The sequence below is a fragment of the Urocampus carinirostris genome, chromosome 2, assembly GCF_059441175.1.
Source record: "Urocampus carinirostris isolate Australia breed hairy pipefish chromosome 2, RoL_Ucar_1.0, whole genome shotgun sequence".
Taxonomy (NCBI): Eukaryota; Metazoa; Chordata; class Actinopteri; order Syngnathiformes; family Syngnathidae; genus Urocampus; species Urocampus carinirostris.
The window spans coordinates 21462659-21481024 of NC_142350.1; the positions used below are offsets into that span (position 1 = coordinate 21462659).

Genomic DNA, 18366 nt, shown 5'->3' on the forward strand with positions numbered 1-18366 from the left:
CTATAAAGGATTCTTCTCACCCAGGCCACTACCTTTTAGACCTGTTACCCTACGATAGGCGATACGGGTCCCCTTATAACAAGGACAGAATAAGAGACAGCTTTTCCCCTATACCAAACTTGTAGCCCTTCGCTAAAAAAAAGTAGCTCTCAGTTTCAAAAGGTTGGTGACTCCTGCTTTATAGATCTACTGTAGGCAATGCAATCATTTTCCTTGTAAATAAATATATTATAAAAACTCATGTTGTATGGTTTTGACATACAAACAATAGGGAAGTTGGCTATGCATAAAGGATAGTGGCTTTCACGGTGCACAAACGGCGGAATTTCCCTGGTGACACATGCGGTTAAAAGAGCTCAAAATATTTGGGGACGTTTTGGTCGTCTTGAGCAGACTTCCGCCCAGAGACTTTTTTGTGGTTCTAATTTATTTCCCCAAAGTCACTTTGATGTGCTTTTCGTGTTCCTTTTTTCAAATGTTTAGTATCTGCAAATGTCAATCAAGGAAATATTTTTGTTGTACGAGCAACCTTGGTAATGCTTCCTTATTTCTTGGCTCTTTGGGTAATTAGACATTTTAGCTGGGTTATTATTCCAAGTTATATTCCTCGTGTTTATATTGGTAAGTTTAATTGGGTTTTGCTAGCCGCACCAGTACTAATGCCTCGTATGCAGCAACAATTGCTGGCCCTCACACCAACTTACCATCGCTAGTCATTAATGTTTGCATCAACCTTGCCTGCATAAGCTTAGTGTTTATTTTTTGGGGGTCTATAAAAATGGAAAAAAATCAATAACATGTTTTTTTACATGTTCTTAGAACTGGACTGGAAATCAATTAAAACTTAAGCTACTTGACTAAACAGATAGTATTGGTGCATACTACATTTTATCTGTTTCATGTGGGGGAGCAAACCCCTAAAAATGGCCTAGAGAGGGATGGGCTGTAAGACACACACCAAGAAATGGTTCCTCGACCACCTTGGCGGTGAACTCATTCAATTCCATACGCTTTTCTCAAATTGTAAGAGCTAGTGCCAGCCAATCTTTAACATTTTGAATCTTATTCAAAGGCCTACATAAAAATGTATTCCTTAGCTATAAAGGCGGAAAACATGTCAAATGTAAGGTAGACTCCTCATTTTTCATTTGAAAAAGAGTTTTGCAGCTTTTACTGGGTTAGGGTTAGGGTTGAACTTTGCTTGTTTCTTAAAAATACTTGCTTCCAAGAAAACGTTTTTTTTTTTGCATTTGTGATACATTCAATATCTAAACAACGCGTTTTTTTAACACAAGGGCATTTTGCTTGCAAAATAGCATTTTATTGAAGAACACTGAACTGATGCATGAACTATGTACTGAATGAATGATGCATGAACTTTTGGTCACCTTAGTGATTGCGTTCCCTTGTGCGACGATCTACGGACTCGCTGGAAAAGCCATTTCTCTCTGACCAGACGATGACGATGGGACTTCCTCATCTGTTTTCGATAGGAACAAGGTTTGCTGAATAGTGAATTGCCATATCTCGCGATTTTCACCCTACTGCTTCACTATGCTTACTCGCCATACAGGGCTGCCTACACATACTTTTTCGCAAGAAAAAGGAAAAATAAGACAAAAAGTACTGCTCAAGAAAAAAAGAAAATGGAAATGAAAACTAATATACCGGAAGAGACACTCAGAAGTTGGGAATTCTCGACAAAGATCTGATCAAAGCTACTCCTGCCATCTAATGGTGATTTATCAAACTAAAATCTTTTTTTTAGTCTTGATTCTTACCAATGAGCAGCACCAAACCTTTTAAAATAGTTTCTGAAAATAAAAGAAAATCATATTTGTATAAGCTTTGGGACTCTGGGACAATGCTTATTGAAACATATCTATACTTTATGGCATTGAAGGAGTTAAGGTAGCTGTGAACTGAACCTTGAATTTTGTATATGAGTATCACGCTTCCGTCATCGGACCTTCAATTTGTTTTCTTCATCGCCTCTCGGGTCCCTAGTTGAAAAGTTCCATTTCAGCGCCTCTATTCATAGTCCAAGGACCTGCTCGGGTTTCTTTTTTTTTTTTTTAATCATAATTTCTATTGTCTTTGACTGTGTCAGAGCTGTTTTCCCGATCACAAAAAGTTGCTGGTCTGTCGATGCTTTTCCGCTCCTCATTGTCCAAGTTGCTGTCGATGATTCATGGTAATTATCTATCTTTTCGGGGTCATCTGTCAAGCGGTTAGTTGCTAGGTGATGAGAGCAGATGTTTAGTCGCGAGCAAGACTGGGAAGATGCTCCATCGCTCGTAGGTGAAATCAAAATGTGTGTGAAAATAAGGAACATAAACATGGAAAACCTTCAACCTGATTACTTCTCTGTGAGGAACGTCAATTATGAAAAATAGTATTACTACAGTCAAATATTGACTTCGTAAAGGAATGAACACTTCTGGTAGTTTGCATTCTTGTAAATGATTAATCAACTTCCTGGCTACTGGGTTCTACCTAGAAAGTTAACAATTTGCTCAAGTTAGCCTGACTTTGTTTTGACACCCAAGTCCAGAAATGTTACCAGTCGAACACTTTTCTTGCAACATTTTATTTTAATTTTGTAGTAGCTGCAAGCTGGCAATGTTATTTTTGGGAAGACCAGGGAGCAGGGCATTACAATAATCTAAACTAGATGGTATAAGAGCATACGCACCTCCGTGTTTGCCTGAGAGAGAAATGGGCTATATTCTTGAATGTGTAATACAATTGAACTCAGAATAAAAAAATATAACTCCTACATTTTTAACACATTCTGAAGGTCCTAAATATTGTAGTTTTGGTAAAGGTGCATTGTAAGTCATTTAAGTCGACATTGGATCCTTCAAAAGTAAGTTGGCTAAGCTGAGAGAACTGGTGGCCATTATTTTGTAACACCTATTTTTCACTTTTTTGTTGTAATTATCATATAAAATGTTGAAATAATTTGGTTCAAAGTCACAATTGTGTCTCACATTTTGTTGATTCTTAGATCATATTTTTGGTTAAGCTTTACGCAATAAGCCTGGAATGTGCAAATATGACACAAAATAATTTGGGGGCTAATCCTTTCCCAACTATTTAAAATCTACAATTTAAGAATTTGCTACATTGTGAAATTGATGGTTAGAATGCTACTCATCTAAGAAAAGGGGGAAGGAGTTTAAACTTGACCACCATCTTTCACAGTGAGGTAGGTTACCCAAGAATTGAAAAATGCCATAAAGGCCAACTCACCACTTTTGGTTTTGTTGACTTAACTGCAAGAGCAGGAGGATGACTTAACAGTTGCTTTCAACTTTCAGGCTCTTTTTTTTCTTCTTTTCTTTTTCTTTTCTCTTTGGACTAGTTTCATCTTGAGGTCAATCTTTTCCAAACAATATAGGTAGATAATTACATATTTGGGCTGTTTGTACCCCCATTTAAGGATTTAGCTTCTATCTGGACTTGCTCTATAGGTTTTCCATTCTCATGTGCTAACGACCATGCCAATCCTGATGCTCTTATGGCACAAAGCCATTCTAGTTAGAAACATGCATTTAATTAAAAAGTAGCCCAACCTGAACGCAATGATTGACATTTTTCAGACTTGGACTTAAAATCTTACCTCTGATCCAAACCATGTTTTTGGGCCTTGTTAGGCCTGCTCCCTTGGTGGGTTGTCACAAAATGGTTCGCTATAGAGCGTCCCACAGAGAACCGAGGCAACGTGACGTGCTCAGACTTGGGCATAATTGTCTTTCCTGTGCCTGTAGGACGCGGGAAGTAATAATGTCATTTTATTTACAGCCTCTACCTCCCTGTAGGTCAGTGACACGCACTGATCAGGCCTGTCCAAAGGCATCAGGGGTGAGTGGCAGCGAATAGAGGGCCTGGTGACAAAGCGAAACGGGAGCGAGGGGAAATAAGGGGCTGAGAGGGGGTCGCTCACTAAATGGTGCACGAGGGGGCGCCGAGCGGGTAAATCAGCGGGGGTGAAGCCGGCGGAATTGGACATTAGCGCTGCAAATGAGAGGCGGGATTGCCCTCTTGGTCGAGACGACATGAATAAATGAAGACGCGTTGGAGATTGGAAGGTGTGTTTACGTATGTGTGTGTGCGTGCGTGCGTGTGTGTCCGCATGCGCTGGGGAAGTTGATTGTTTTGGTCGGCGTGACATGAAAAATCTGACGTATGACAAGTGCTACTTTATTGGGGAAGAAAGCACTTTGGACAGGCAGAAGTAGCTCAGTAATCTTTGAAAAAAATGGGCAGATGCAGCTGTGTCCGAAACGATTTGGTGAAGGAATTTTATTTTTTTTTATTTTAATTTTTTTGCATCAAATCCACTGACTGGCTCTGCAGAGGTAAGATTTTAGGCCAAACCGGACCCTACAATGTTGATCATGACGTTCAGGATCAGGCCGGGCTTCTCTCGCTGCCTTTTTTTATTTTATTTTAATTTTTTTAATTCATCAGTCATTTGTTGTCATGTTTCTTTCTCTTTGTGGAGGATGCAAGCTTTGCAGCGCATGCATTCAGCAGCACTGTCGGACACGGAGAAGCAGGTGCGTAGTGGGGGGGGGTAGTCGTCCAAAATGACAGTTCCTTCCTCCTCCTAAGTCCTCACAAATCAAATGTGAAAATTCTGGTTTGTTTCGGGCTAGTCCCTCAAATCAAGTTATTTGGTAAGGATCAGACTGGTTCGGGCTTTTATACCCGCGGGCTGGATTCTTTGGGGGCGCGATCGAACCTCTATGGCTCTGTTACAAAATGTCTAACTTCTTGTTCCATTCCATGAACATATCCGTGAGAATTTTCCAGTAATCTAGGATGGAGGGATACATTAGGCAAATTCTAGCTTTTAGTCAGTAAACTGGCCCAAATGTACTTGCTTTGACAACTTTGCTAAGGTCAAGTGAGTTTTGAATTGTCCCCCTCAACATTTTTTAATCCCCGTAAACCCAAATACCTGTACTTACACTTGAAATAAAATCGACCATTCTGACTGTTCTTTGCCAAGAAAGTGAGTAAAATTGTACTCTACAAAAACAAAAATAACTGAGGGCCAACAATACTCAACAGTAGATGGAAAAAAAGAACATGAAAAAAAGGACACATTTACTCTTAGCAATATGTGATCATGGATAATGCATTGCAGCCGCTCAAGTGCAGTTCCCTTTTTTGTGTACAGCAAAAGAGCCGCCAGACCCAACAAAAATGTTGCACTTTTTACTTTCATGCTTTTTCGTTGCCTTTAAGCATTTTGGATTTCATTCAAAATACAGCTAATTGAGTATTGAAAGGAATAATATTAAAGTTGTTTTGGTCATTTTGTTTTTTAAATGTGACTATATTCTTCTATTTCTGGTTAAAACTGCATTTTATTCAATACATTTGAGAAGTGGAGGTTTTTTTATTATTATTTGGGTCAGCTGGATTGGATGTTGGGTCCTCAAGTCAGACCAGTTGAGAAACGGTCAACCTGAAAGTTATATATCAATAAAAAAAATAATAAAGCACGACAAGGGGAAATAAAATCTGATGATGAATGGTACTTTGAAGAACAACAAAATCATTGTAAATTATATTTTGGTATTTAGTTTTTAATAGGCCCAACGTAATTAACAACGTGGTACCATGATTAAAAATAGTGTGATGATGAGAAAAAAATCTTAAGCGTTTTCCTTTGTACTATACATCCCTAGTGGTCTAGTGTTTAGGATTTGGTGCACTCACTGTTGCGATCTGGATTATATTCCCGTTGTATCCAATGTTGTACAAATGTACTCACCGTTATTTTTCGACTGATCAATCATTGTTCAAATTCTGTAATCAACTAGTGCAAATTTTTGTGTATAACGCATACCCAAACATTGAGTTATTTTATGTACGTATACTGTATAAACAAAGAATAAGGCAACTTTCCTTCCCGGCCCGTTGTTTGCCGACCACTTCTTTATATCATAGCCCGCACTTGTGTATTTGTACTCTTTGTCAGTCCAGCATGTCTGCGTACATCTCTGAGGGACATAATGTTTTAGAAGACCTCGCATGTATGTCTCCTTGCCCTGGGGAAGGAATGTTGTCCTTTGTGATGAGGGGGCGTTGTGGTGTCCCACTGCGGTGTCACCTGTCTGCAGCAGGAAATCCTGGATTTACGCGCCAATAATGACAGGCTGCACTCTAAACACAGATGGCATCGCACACACACATAAAACGACATATTAGAATGACCATTGGTATATTTTTAATGGTATGCTCTTATGTAAACACAATCTCCTGCAGTTAAAACAAAGTTGTGCCGCAGTTATGAAAATCACCGATAACGGATAATTGATCCGGAGATGGAATAAGAGCTTGCTATGTCCACTCCACGCATCGGCCCGGTATTGCAGTACGTCCGGGAACGGTGCATTCGCACTGATCGCAGCAAGGCTTTAAGGCTAGGACCTTAGCTTGGCCTTTTGGCTGAGAGTAAGAGTCCCGGCTCCTAGGCTTTGTAGCGTATTATGAATTGACCGATAACGGATAATGAATAAAGAAGATGGAACAATAACCATTAAAAAATACCAAAATAAAAAGTACCATATTTGTGCATTAATTGATCTCTCAGAATGTATCAGTGATCACAATTGCAAAACATTGGATGCAACAGGATGCAAACCCGGATCGCGGTGGGGATCCTATCCACTGGATCACTTGGGATATATATGACACAGAAAAAGGCATTAGCTTTTATATCATCAATACACTATTTTTTAGTCACAGTACCAAATTGTTGATGTTGTTATTGGGTGGGAAAATGTCAGACTTTAAAGTCCACAGTCTGTGGTAGAGAGAAGGTTGGGTACCACTAAAATGCAGTATTGTATCGCCGACTCACAAATTCTTTATGAAGCAAACTTTATTTAGACCTGAATAAAAAGAAATGCATTGTGGTAAATAATTGTCGTCCTGATATGAATAAACGCATGGCCACACACATTTAAAACACTCGTCCCATGCAATGCTTTGTTTGGAACCATTTGAAACCAAATGATGTACCGATTTGTTATTACTTTGATTTCTCATTTCTCTAACATACATGGCACTGTCACTAAAATTAGTTCGATAATGTCTCATACGTATCTCTGGCGGTGTTGTGGATAGGATTTGGTGCTCTCATCGCAACAAACTGGGCTCAATTCATGTTGCATTAAAAGTTGTGAAATTGTCAACAACTATCTATGTCCTTAGTCAGCTACTAATTGTGTCTGCATATAAGGGGAAACGATAAGACACACATTCAAATTGCTATCTGATTTAGGGTCTTTGGGTTTGCCTTATAGTCCAGTGTGTCAACACTTTAATACCAGGCCTGAAAACTCTCCTGTACTTGTGAGCGTGCTTGCTATTGTTAAGCTTCATTCCCACACCCTTCCCAAGTGTACATTTTTGACTGACAACCACAACAGAAACCTCCATTTTAATACAACCCCCCTTGCTGTCTTTTGTTCCGCCCAAAGGAGCCGCGTCAGCATCTTGTTTTATTAGCCGGAGGTGGCACTTGCAGATCTTTTTTAATTTGGGGGTTCTCCATTGGAGAAGCGTTTTTTAGGTTGCTTTATGCCGTCCCACTATCACCTTTCATATGTTGTTTCCCTATTTGCTTGTTTGTTATCTTAGATTTGAATCCATTGGAGTGCTACCTCCTTATACGAGCACGTCTATATATGAGGATTTTGGTTTATGTATTGTTTTTGTTTTGTTTTTCAAAAATCGTTCTCGCTATTTGAAGAAAGTCCAGTTCCTGAGCAGTCCCAAAGGCTACCACTGGAGACCGCTCAAGACCATTTACCGCTCGTGACTGCATAATGCCAGCATTACCTCACCCAGTTTGTGCATTCAAATTACTACTGGCATTTAAAGTTAAAGTAACTTTATTTTTAAGTGTTTACCGTAAATTCCGGACTATAAGCCGCTACTTTTTTCCCAAACGTTCAACCCTGCGGCTTATTCAGTGATGCGGCCAATTTATGTAATTTTTCCAACGGCGCTCGAGTACAAAAGGTAAGATTTAAACCTGTGGAATATATGCGCCGTGGAAGACTGCAACTTCTTGGCTTTTGCATACAGTGGAACCTCGGTTCTCGACCATAATCCGTTCCAGAACCCTGTTCGAAAACCGATTTGTTCGATCACAAAAATCATTTTTCCCATTAAAAATAATGTAAATCGTTTTAATCCGTTCCAACACCCTGAATGTTTACCTTGAATGTTTAATGTAAACATAAAGCTAACCCAGGCTAATCGTACGTTCGCGTTATCGTAATCTTCCGTACGAAAGATTACGCTAACATGAAATTGTAAAAATATAAAAAAAGGGCTAAAACACTTCGTACACCTATATTAAAAGCAAAACAAAGCACGTTATATTATTATTATTAAAGCTTTGAAAACTCTCGGTGTACCGTCTTTCTTTTTAAATATGTGTAACCATGTATAATATGTATTTGCAACTGTATATTTTTGTAATGTATTTATTTCAGACACTTATTCTGATATGTATTGCACGGGCGAATAAAAAAGAAGGGGCGAGGAAAACGCGGGCTGACGGGAAGTGGGTGAGTGTTTGTGGACGCGGCGGACAATAGTGGATATATATTCTTCCCACCCTTTTGGAAATATACACTTATTTCCTTGGATTACTTTCAACGGGACCTGGACTCTGCAGGTCTGCATCAAATCATAACTACCGGTATCATTTTCCGTTCATTTTGCCGGCTGTGATTTTTGGTCTGTGTACTTTTATGAAGGACATTCAGTTTCAATCGCGGGACGTAAAGTCGGGTTTGGGTTAATTTTGTGTTTGTGTTACATTTTTTTAAAGCGGGCGCATGCGGCTTATATACAGGTGCGGCTTGTGTAAGTACAAAATCGGTTTTCCTCATAAAATGTCGTGGGTGCGGCTTATAATCGGGTGCGCTCTATAGTCCGGAATTTACGGTATATATCATCAACAGTCTCTCGATCTCATACCTGTCAACTTACGCCAATAGCTCACCTTACTAAGTTATAAGTCATCTGTCCTAAGTGATACTAAATAAACCTTACAAACACAATGTGGCACCTAATTACTCCAGCAAGATGGTCTTTCAAAAAATACCGCAACAATATGAGCAATCCACGATGACGTTGTCGTCTGCTACAGGTGAACGAGACAAGATCGGTCGATAAGGCAATTGCGCCCCCTTTCTCCGCACCATGCACACACATTTGTTACAGTGCCATAAAAAACGTATTTTGTTAGAATCATATTGATCGCTACTGTTTTTTTTTTTAATAGATGTAAAGGGGCGGCAGTAGCTCAGGAGGTAGAGCGTTCGTCTCGGGATCAAGGGATCCCAGTTCGAATCCCGGCTCTTCCGTGTTACATGTCGAAGTGTCCTTGGGTAAGACACTGAACCCCTAATATCCCCAATAAACAGGTTAGCGTGGCTGCAAGGCCGCTATTTGGAAATGTGGAGCACATTGTAAAGCGCTTTGGGAAGTCATTGACTTGAAAAGCGCTATATAAATGCAGATCATTTCATCATTTCATGTGTTTTTAGTTGTCAGGCAGATTCTTTTTATATTTAATTAAGGCTCAACCGTGATGTTTTGGGGAAGACAGGACTTTCCAATTTGTTTTTATTTTTAAAGGAAGGGAAAATGTGCTCATTATATGAGCAATTCAAGCCACAAAAACGATCCTAGAATGAATTAAGCCCGTTAAAGAGGTACCACTGATAGAGATAAATAGATACTTTATTCATCCCCGCAGGGAAATTCACATTTCCAGCAGCATCCCTTCGCTGAGAACAATACGATAATAAAGCAAAAGGAATACAATATACAAATACCCAATGTGACGCGCTAATACCCACTGTAGCGTGTTGTATAGAGTATTTAAATAGTGCTACATAAAATACACACTGCAATAAAAGTATGGTAATATGCAATGTAGGGAGTGTGGTTTAATGTGGGCCTTTACTCCGCCGGGTGGAGTTAAAGAGCCTCATGGCATGAGGAAGAAAAGATCTCTTCAGTCTGTCCGTGGTACAAGACAGTGACAGCAGTCTGTCGCTCAAGCTGCTTTTCTGTCTGGAGATAATGCTGTGTAGTGGATGTGATGAATTGTCCATGATTGACCGCAGCTTTTCCAGTGCCCGTCTCTCGGCTACTGTTGTCGAGCTCTGTTGAGGGTTCGTACGGGTCCTTGACATATTTGATAATGCTTGAATTGTAAAGTTGATTTTCAAAGATTGAAGAGTGCTTGAATTTTGGGTGAATTGCAAGTGTGCTTGAAAATGTTGCTGACACTGCTCTTTAACGGCTTTGCTTTGCCTTTGCATTTCTTCGTCTCTCATGATTAATGGCAGCTGGCATTAGTTTGTCGGGCATCGCCCAATACATAGTGCCCAAGAGGACAGGTACATGCTACACTTAAAAAGGGCACTATAAAAAGTGTATTAGTTCAAGGATTACTTATCAATTATACATTTATTATGCAAAAAAAGGAATGTCGTGTTTCCCAGTAGAAAATTGTAATAGAAAGAACTTCCTGCAACTTATAATGTAAGTTACATAGTACTATTATAGCCATCGTTACAACACCTGTAGGGCGAAGACATCTTTCTCGAAAATATATTTATGATTTACAGTGGGACCTCAGAGCTTCGCGGTTCCACGTTCGCGGGTTCAGAGCTTCACGGGTTTAAAAATTTTTTACAAAAAAATATATATTTTAAGCATTTTTGAAGGGGCGTCGCTACTTCGCGGATTTTCACTTTTCGCGGGTGGTTTTCGTCCCCATTAACCGCGATAACCGAGGGATTACTGTACTTAATGTCTAAAAATAATGTGTTTTGATAATTGCACAAGTAAGATTACAAATCGCTTATATAAATCGCAGATGTAGTTGTGGCTTTGCAAAATACATAATTTACACCAGATTTTTTTTTTTAATGGTACTGGGGAAATTAGAAAATTGGCTTTGAAAGTCATTTTAAAGGTGCTTAAATTTGGCCATGAAAAAGGTGTAAGAACCCTGTGAAAAACTCTTGACCAATACTTAAAATGTTTAATTTTTGCACACAAAAACTGATGTTTGAGCTTTTCTGCCTACGAAGTATGCAAGAAAAGAAAAAAAGAAAAGGGAGGGTGGTTGCAACTGTCGAACATCCAGCCTTTCCCAGGCAGCTGTGACTGGCACCTCACACACATCAGGTATTATGTCCACTCTTATTATCGGATGGCGTGCAACACGCTGTTTGAAGTTGACAGCACATCTGCCTCCTTGGTGGAGACTCATTCTGGCACCTCAGACAAGCATCTTACCCGGGATGGATTTGGGGGAGGGATAGGGGTTAGGTTTTTTTTTTTTGTCCCCTCCTCCCCTCATAGAAATATTTAGTTTCTTTACACCGACGCCTCATTTTCAGTCAGGCGTCTTTCAAAGCGGGACCAAGCTGTCATGTCCGCCAGCGTTTTTCCCTCGCCTCACGCTGAGAAGACTTCCACTGCCGCTGCCAAGTCCACTCCTCCCTGCCAGCCACGACTCGGCCAAGCGCAAAACTGGCATGCCTGCCCGTCCTCGCGCAATGTCCGTTGATTTGGATGCCAAATTGTGCATGCACATCCAGTCAAATTGAGGAATTGTCACTTTTCCAATGTGACCTTGCACTTCTGATCTGGTGGTAGAATTCCCAAGACCTCATTTATTTTTTTAATTTATTTTTTTATTAACAATCGCTATGAAATTCTGTTTTGCTTTTTCTCAGCCCGAACTGATGTTATTGAATATGTGCAGCCATGATTAAAATAATGTTTTGACAATGTAAACTATCAAAATACCAAATGTAAATTTACAATGCATTGATTTAATGTCCTTTGGATTCATGATCAGATACACCAGAGTCGTTTCCCCTGTTGTGCTATTTTGCGTTGATATATTTCATGACGGCATCCTGTTTTCTCCATTCTCTAACTTTAGTGTCATTGATACGAAACAGCATTAAAACACCAAAGAAAGACCGTGACCACAGGGGGCGTGTAATTGAAGCTTTAATTCCTCCTTTGGATGGTAAAAACTGCCTCAATAGAATGCAATGTATAGAGAACATGTGCCAATGATTTTGAGAATATAATGTGCATAAACTTTACATCCTTCTACCATTATTACAAGAATGACAAGATGCAGTTGTTTATACATTGTATAAACACTTTAAGAAACTTATGACATTGCCTCGTTCATCATTCGACATGAATGGAGATGATTTGGAAATGCAACAGTCCTGCCAACTCTTGTCTATGTCCTTGTTAATGTTGACCTGGTGGAACAAGGAAATGATGTCGGAAACCCGGAAATAAAAGAATTAGTATTAATAACAGTAATGGTGTGCCCAGATCCACTGTGTAATCTCAAGACCGCTACGGATATATAGTAGATGACACAGGAAAAGGCACTCAATCTTATCTCATCATTACATTATTCCTTTTCATGGTATTACATTGTACAATATGTTTTTTTTTTTGTTTTGTTTTTTTGCTGAATTCTTTCCCATAATGCTCTATTACAAGATGAGAAGGGGTATTTAATGCTGGACTGCTGGAAGTGTGAATTTTCCTACGGGGATGAATAAAGTATCTATCTATCTATCTATCTAATGCTTTTTCCTTTGTCGTCAACAATCCCAGAGTTTAAGTGTTTAGGATTGACTTGGGTTTAATTCCTGTTGCATCCAATGTTTTGTGATTGTGGTCAGCAATATTTTTTGACTGATAAATCATTGCACAAATACGATTATACTGTATACTAGAAAAAAACTATTGTGTAACGCACAGCCAAACTTTGAGTTATATTGTATGTAAAAAGTAAATGTGCGTTATCTAATACTAAATACGGTAATAGAATCACAAGGTGGTTTAATGTAAACATGTATCATTTTTTCCCCCTCATTTTATAGAGAAGTTTGAAAGAACAAAAGGCCCATTACTTTTGACTATGCCAAGTGTAAATTATAGATACATGTGTCAAATCTCATTAGCCGTACCGCTTGTTCTCATTAGGGTCGCGGGGGGGCTGGAGCCCATCTCCGGGCAGTGGGCAGGGGACACCCTGAACTGGTTGCCAGCAAATCGCAGGGCACACAGGGACAGACAACTCATTCGCTCATTCACACCTAGGGACAATTTGGACCGGCCAATTCACCTGAAATGCATGTTTTTGGAATGTGGGAGGAAACCGGAGTGCCCGGAGGAAACCCACGCAAGCACGGGGAGAACATACAAACTCTGCACAGGAAGTCTGGAGCTGGATTTGAACCCACGACAGGTTCCCATGACATGAACTGTGCCGCACAAGCGCTAACCACTGCGCCGCCGTGCTGCCCATGTGTCAAATCGAAAGCCCAAATTTATTTTCACTGCCACAAAATGCCATTGTGACACGAATTTGACTATTATTTTGACATAAATGGTACAGTAACTGAATACTAAAATGTGTGCCTGCTGCAATTTTTATATTAGCACTGATTAACATTGAAATGAATGGGTTACATAACATGATGACGCAATTACGTACTTGCGGTAAAACCACACTCATGCCAAAAATTAGTTTGACGTTCCTGACCTGAGTGATTTTGTATACAACATCCTTATGTTATGTTATGACATTCTTATGTTATATATAAATATATAATTAAAGCTAAATTTGCCTGCAATTAATTAAAGATTCTGTGCTTTCCCTAGCTTACGGTCCTGAAGATGAGTTTGGGTCGGACAAGGCTGATGAAGAGGAACCCCTCCAGGATGATGGACTCTCTTTGGATGGCCAGGACAACGATTACCTGTACAATGACGACGAAGATGCCGGGAATGGCTACAGTTGCCAGAACTCGCCGCTCAGCAACGGCACAAACCCAGATGCTGGTTACGCCTCTCCGCTTAGCGCAGCCAGCGACCGCTTGGCCGACCTCAAGACACCACCATCGGTCAATAACGCTCGGCAAAAGTTGGAGGAGAAATTGGAAGAGGGCACCGAAACCCTCAACGGTCTCTCTTTGCAGGACAGTTTAGCCAAAATGAAAGCAGTCTATGCAAACTTGATCTCTGAGGCATCGTGGTCGAGCATTGCTTTAGATATGCTGAAAGGTAAACAAGAAGACAATGGAGCTTCCGGCAAGAACAACAAAAGTGAACACCGTGAGAGCAATGGGCTAATTAGCAACCAGAACCAAGCAAACAACCTAATGAAAAGCCGACTAAGCACTTCCACTAGCACTAATACAAATACCAGCACCACCACTACATCACGAACGGCCTCCAACTGCACCGGTGTCAATCCAGGGTTAGCCTATGACTGGCACCAGGCAGCTTTGGCCAAAACCTTTCAGCACACACCCTACCAACTTTTACCCGAGCCGAGTCTCTTCAGCACCGTGCAGCTCTACAGGCAAAATAATAAACTGTATGGACCTGTTTTCACAGGCGCAAGTAAGTTCAGATGCAAGGACTGCAGCGCTGCCTACGACACTCTGGTGGGCTTGACCATACACATGAACGAGACGGGTCACTACCGCGATGATAATAAGGACGCAGAAGATGATCGGAGTAAGAAGTGGTCTAAACCCCGCAAGCGTTCCCTGCTGGAAATGGAGGGTAAGGAGGATGCCCAGAAGGTTCTCAAATGCATGTACTGCGGCCACTCATTTGAGTCCTTGCAGGATCTCAGTGTCCACATGATCAAAACAAAACACTATCAGAAAGTGCCTCTGAAAGAACCCATGCCAGCTCTCACCTCCAAACTTGTCCCGCCCACCAAAAAAAGGGTGTTTCAAGATATTATGTCTCCGAGCTCCCCTGATTCAGTGTCCCCCAGTGTCCTGCTGGGAGAGACACAGAAAGACCAGAGGCTTACCAACCCCTACGTCACGCCCAACAACCGCTACGGTTACCAGAACGGTGCCAGTTACACCTGGCAGTTCGAGGCTCGCAAAGCGCAAATCCTTAAGTGCATGGAATGCGGCAGCTCCCACGACACCTTGCAGCAATTGACAGCGCACATGATGGTTACGGGACACTTTCTCAAAGTCACCAACTCGGCATCAAAAAAGGGGAAGCAGCTGGTTTTCGATCCCGCTGGCGAGGAAAAATTTCAGTCCATTCCCTTGCCTCCAACAACCACCAAGCTCCCTGCTCCTAATGGGAAGTCCCAACCGGATTCCCCCTTGCAGCCGGTAAGCCCCGATGAGGAGAATATGGAGGGGCAGGAGGGAGAGGAAAAGGCAGAGGGAGACACCAGAATGCCAGAAATGGGTAAAAAAATTAAAGAAGAAAAGGAAGATCCGCCAGAGAAGTCAGTTAAGACAGATAAAACAAAGTCATACCAATATCTCAGAGAGGAAGACTTGGAGGAGGCCCCTAAAGGTGGACTGGACATCTTAAAGTCATTAGCAAACACAGTTTCAAGTGCAATCAGCAAGGCCCAGACGGGCACCCCTACATGGGGTGGTTACCCCAGCATCCATGCTGCTTATCAGCTCCAGGGCTCCCTCAAGTCCACTCAGCCTTCTTGTGTGCAGATTCAGCCTTTATTCAGTAGTAACTCCCTAAAAGTGACACCTCCTGATCTGTTGCCAGGAAGCCCGTCATCACCGCCCAACCACAAGAACAATGTGCAGGCTATGGAAAAACTGGTGGAGAAGGTCACTGGAAATAGCCTTGTTAAGACTGAAAAAGAAGAGGTCAGATCTGTCAAGTCACCCTCACCAAATTGTAAAGACAAACGGGTTCTGCCCAATCCTGAAAGAACAGAGTGCAGAAGCAAAGAGAGCAGAAGACATCTACACCTTAAAGGGGAAGCGACGTCACCTAAAAAGTTTACAAAGGACGGCTGCAACAACTTAAGCATCATCACCGATCATTCCCCGGAGCAGCCGCTCGTCAACCCGCTCAGCGCCCTGCAGTCCATCATGAATGCCCACTTGGGAAAAGCCGCCAAGGTGACAACACCCTTCAGCGACCCTTTTGCTGACCTCTACAAGCTCAACGGCAAGTCGCCACTAACCAAGCCGGCAGAGCAAGCAGTCGACTACCAGACCAACGATCAACCCATGGATTTGACCAAAACGAGGAACATAACCACACCCATTCGACAGCCCACCTCGAAAAGAACGTCAGAGTCTTCTCCCCCGCCACTGCGGGAGAACGCTTTGATGGACATATCAGATATGGTAAAAAATCTGACTGGCCGCTTGACGCCCAAGTCCAACACACCGTCCTCCATCTCGGACAAGTCTGACGTCGAAGGCGGGGCCTACGAGGACAGCCTAGAAGATCTGTCCCCCATCCAAAGGAGGAAAGGCCGGCAGTCCAACTGGAATCCGCAGCACCTCCTCATCCTACAGGCTCAGTTTGTTTCCAGCCTGCGGGAGACCTCAGACGGCAAGTTGGTCATCAATGATTTGGGCCCCCAGGAGCGTGTGCATATCTGCAAATTCACTGGCCTCTCCATGACCACCATCTCGCATTGGCTGGCCAATGTAAAGTACCAGCTGAAGCGGACGGGCAGCACAAAGTTCCTCAAGAACGTGGACTCGGACCAGCCACTTTTTCTTTGCGGTGACTGCGCCTCCCAATTCAGAACTCCTTCCTCCTACATCCACCACCTGGAGTCCCACCTGGGTTTCACCCTGCAGGACCTTTCCAAGCTGTCCTTGGAATTCTTGGAGCAGCAGGTGGTGGGGAGAACAGACGAAAAGACTCTGGGCCCGCCAGAGTTCACGGAATACGATGATGACGATGGCTCTCTGAGCCAATGCAAACTATGCAGTCGGACCTTCGTGACCAAGCACGCCATCAAACTGCACTTGTGCAAGACGCACGGAAAGTCGCCGGAGGACCACCTGCTCTTTGTCAAAGAGTTTAACAGGCAGTGACTTGGCCGTAGGGACCTATGTCGCAACAAAATGAAGGACCTGGTGGGAACAGAGAGCCGCAACTGTATAAAGTGCCGTCACGGCACACACGGTTGCTTTACGTGTATCGTTTATCCTTTGCATTTTTGATTACGAATCAAAAAAAAAAACGAAAGAACGATATGCCAATTTTTCCGCCACATCGTGTAATTACTCAGTCATGCATTACGGTCAAACAACGCGGGTGTGACGACACTTGCCGTTTTCCTCGGCTAAATCCCTTCCGGGTTGATGCAAATGGTACCACGAAGGCTCGTGGAGCTCTGCATCTTTAATGAGCCTTTGGGAATCGTCCATCTGTTGTTCCGAAAGGCGCACCGCCGCTCCCGTTTCTGTCACGGTCAGCTCGCTTATTATTTATGAGGTTGTTTGTGCATGTTTTAATGTAAAGCGGCAGGCAAATGAGGTGACTTCCATTTTTTTGGGTTTAATTGACAGCAAATTAAATGAAGGTGATGCAGTTGAAGGATGCTTTAAAGTTGATGTTATGGTTATTTAAACAAGTGGAAAGGAATGAAGAAATAACATGGCTGCTTTGAAAAAAATAAGTAATTAAATTAATTGATTCAACATGTACAGTATTTGCATTAGTTGGGTAAACATTGTATAACGAATGAAGTTAAATAATCGGCAAGCAGATGTGTTGTTACAATTCCACATTATTTGTACCGTGTCATTTTTTTTAATGTTTTTTTCTAGAAAGATGGCTGAAAATGTATATTTTTTGTTGCGTTTACTTTTTCCTTTTAATAATGTTTACACACAAGCACTCGTAACAACGACAAAAGATTTTAAGACAAAGTTTTGAACGTTTTCCTTGAGTTTATCTAGCTCTTTTGCCTTTTTTTTTGCCCTTCGTTGGAAAATAAATGCCATGGTTTCAACTTTACACTGTCTTTGCTTACTTTACCATTTTTTTCCCCCCAAATGTTGATTTGTTTTAAAAAGGGCATCGAATGGGGGTCACCAAATGTTTTCAAGCTGAGAGCTTTTTGTTGCTTATTAGCGCAAAGGGCACATCTAAAATAGAAACTTCGCTAGAAGGCTTGCTAAATAGCTAAAAAAAAAGGAGCTTGATAGTAAGCTAAAAAGGTAAACGGGTAAAAAACTAAAAGGGGTTTAGATAGCTAGCTAAAGAGTAAAGAGCCATCTAAATAGCAATATAGGAAGCTTTTAAAAAAAACTCTAGATAGCTAGCTTGAAAGGAGGCCAGCATTTGACTTGATCGCTACCAAAAAAGATAAAATGCTAGCGAGATACCATGCAAAAGTTGTAAATAAATCAATTAAACTAAATAAAAAATCTAGATAGCCAGCTAGAAAGGAGGCCAAAATTTATATTGATAGCTACCAATGAATGATAAAAAGCT

General features: G+C 41.5%; 1 protein-coding gene across 4 annotated transcripts in view; it reads left to right on the top strand.

Annotated features, from left to right (window-relative positions):
* LOC148371328 (teashirt homolog 1-like) overlaps window positions 1–17886 on the top strand; it is a 76933-nt gene extending 59047 nt beyond the window's left edge. For all 4 annotated transcript variants that reach the window (XM_088329351.1, XM_088329352.1, XM_088329350.1 and 1 more), the window contains one exon: window positions 13771–17886. In XM_088329351.1, the coding sequence (XP_088185477.1) occupies window positions 13771–16958 (3188 nt within the window). In that variant the 3' untranslated portion in view covers window positions 16959–17886. The remainder of the gene's footprint in view (window positions 1–13770) is intronic.
* The last annotated feature ends 480 nt before the right edge of the window (window positions 17887–18366 follow it).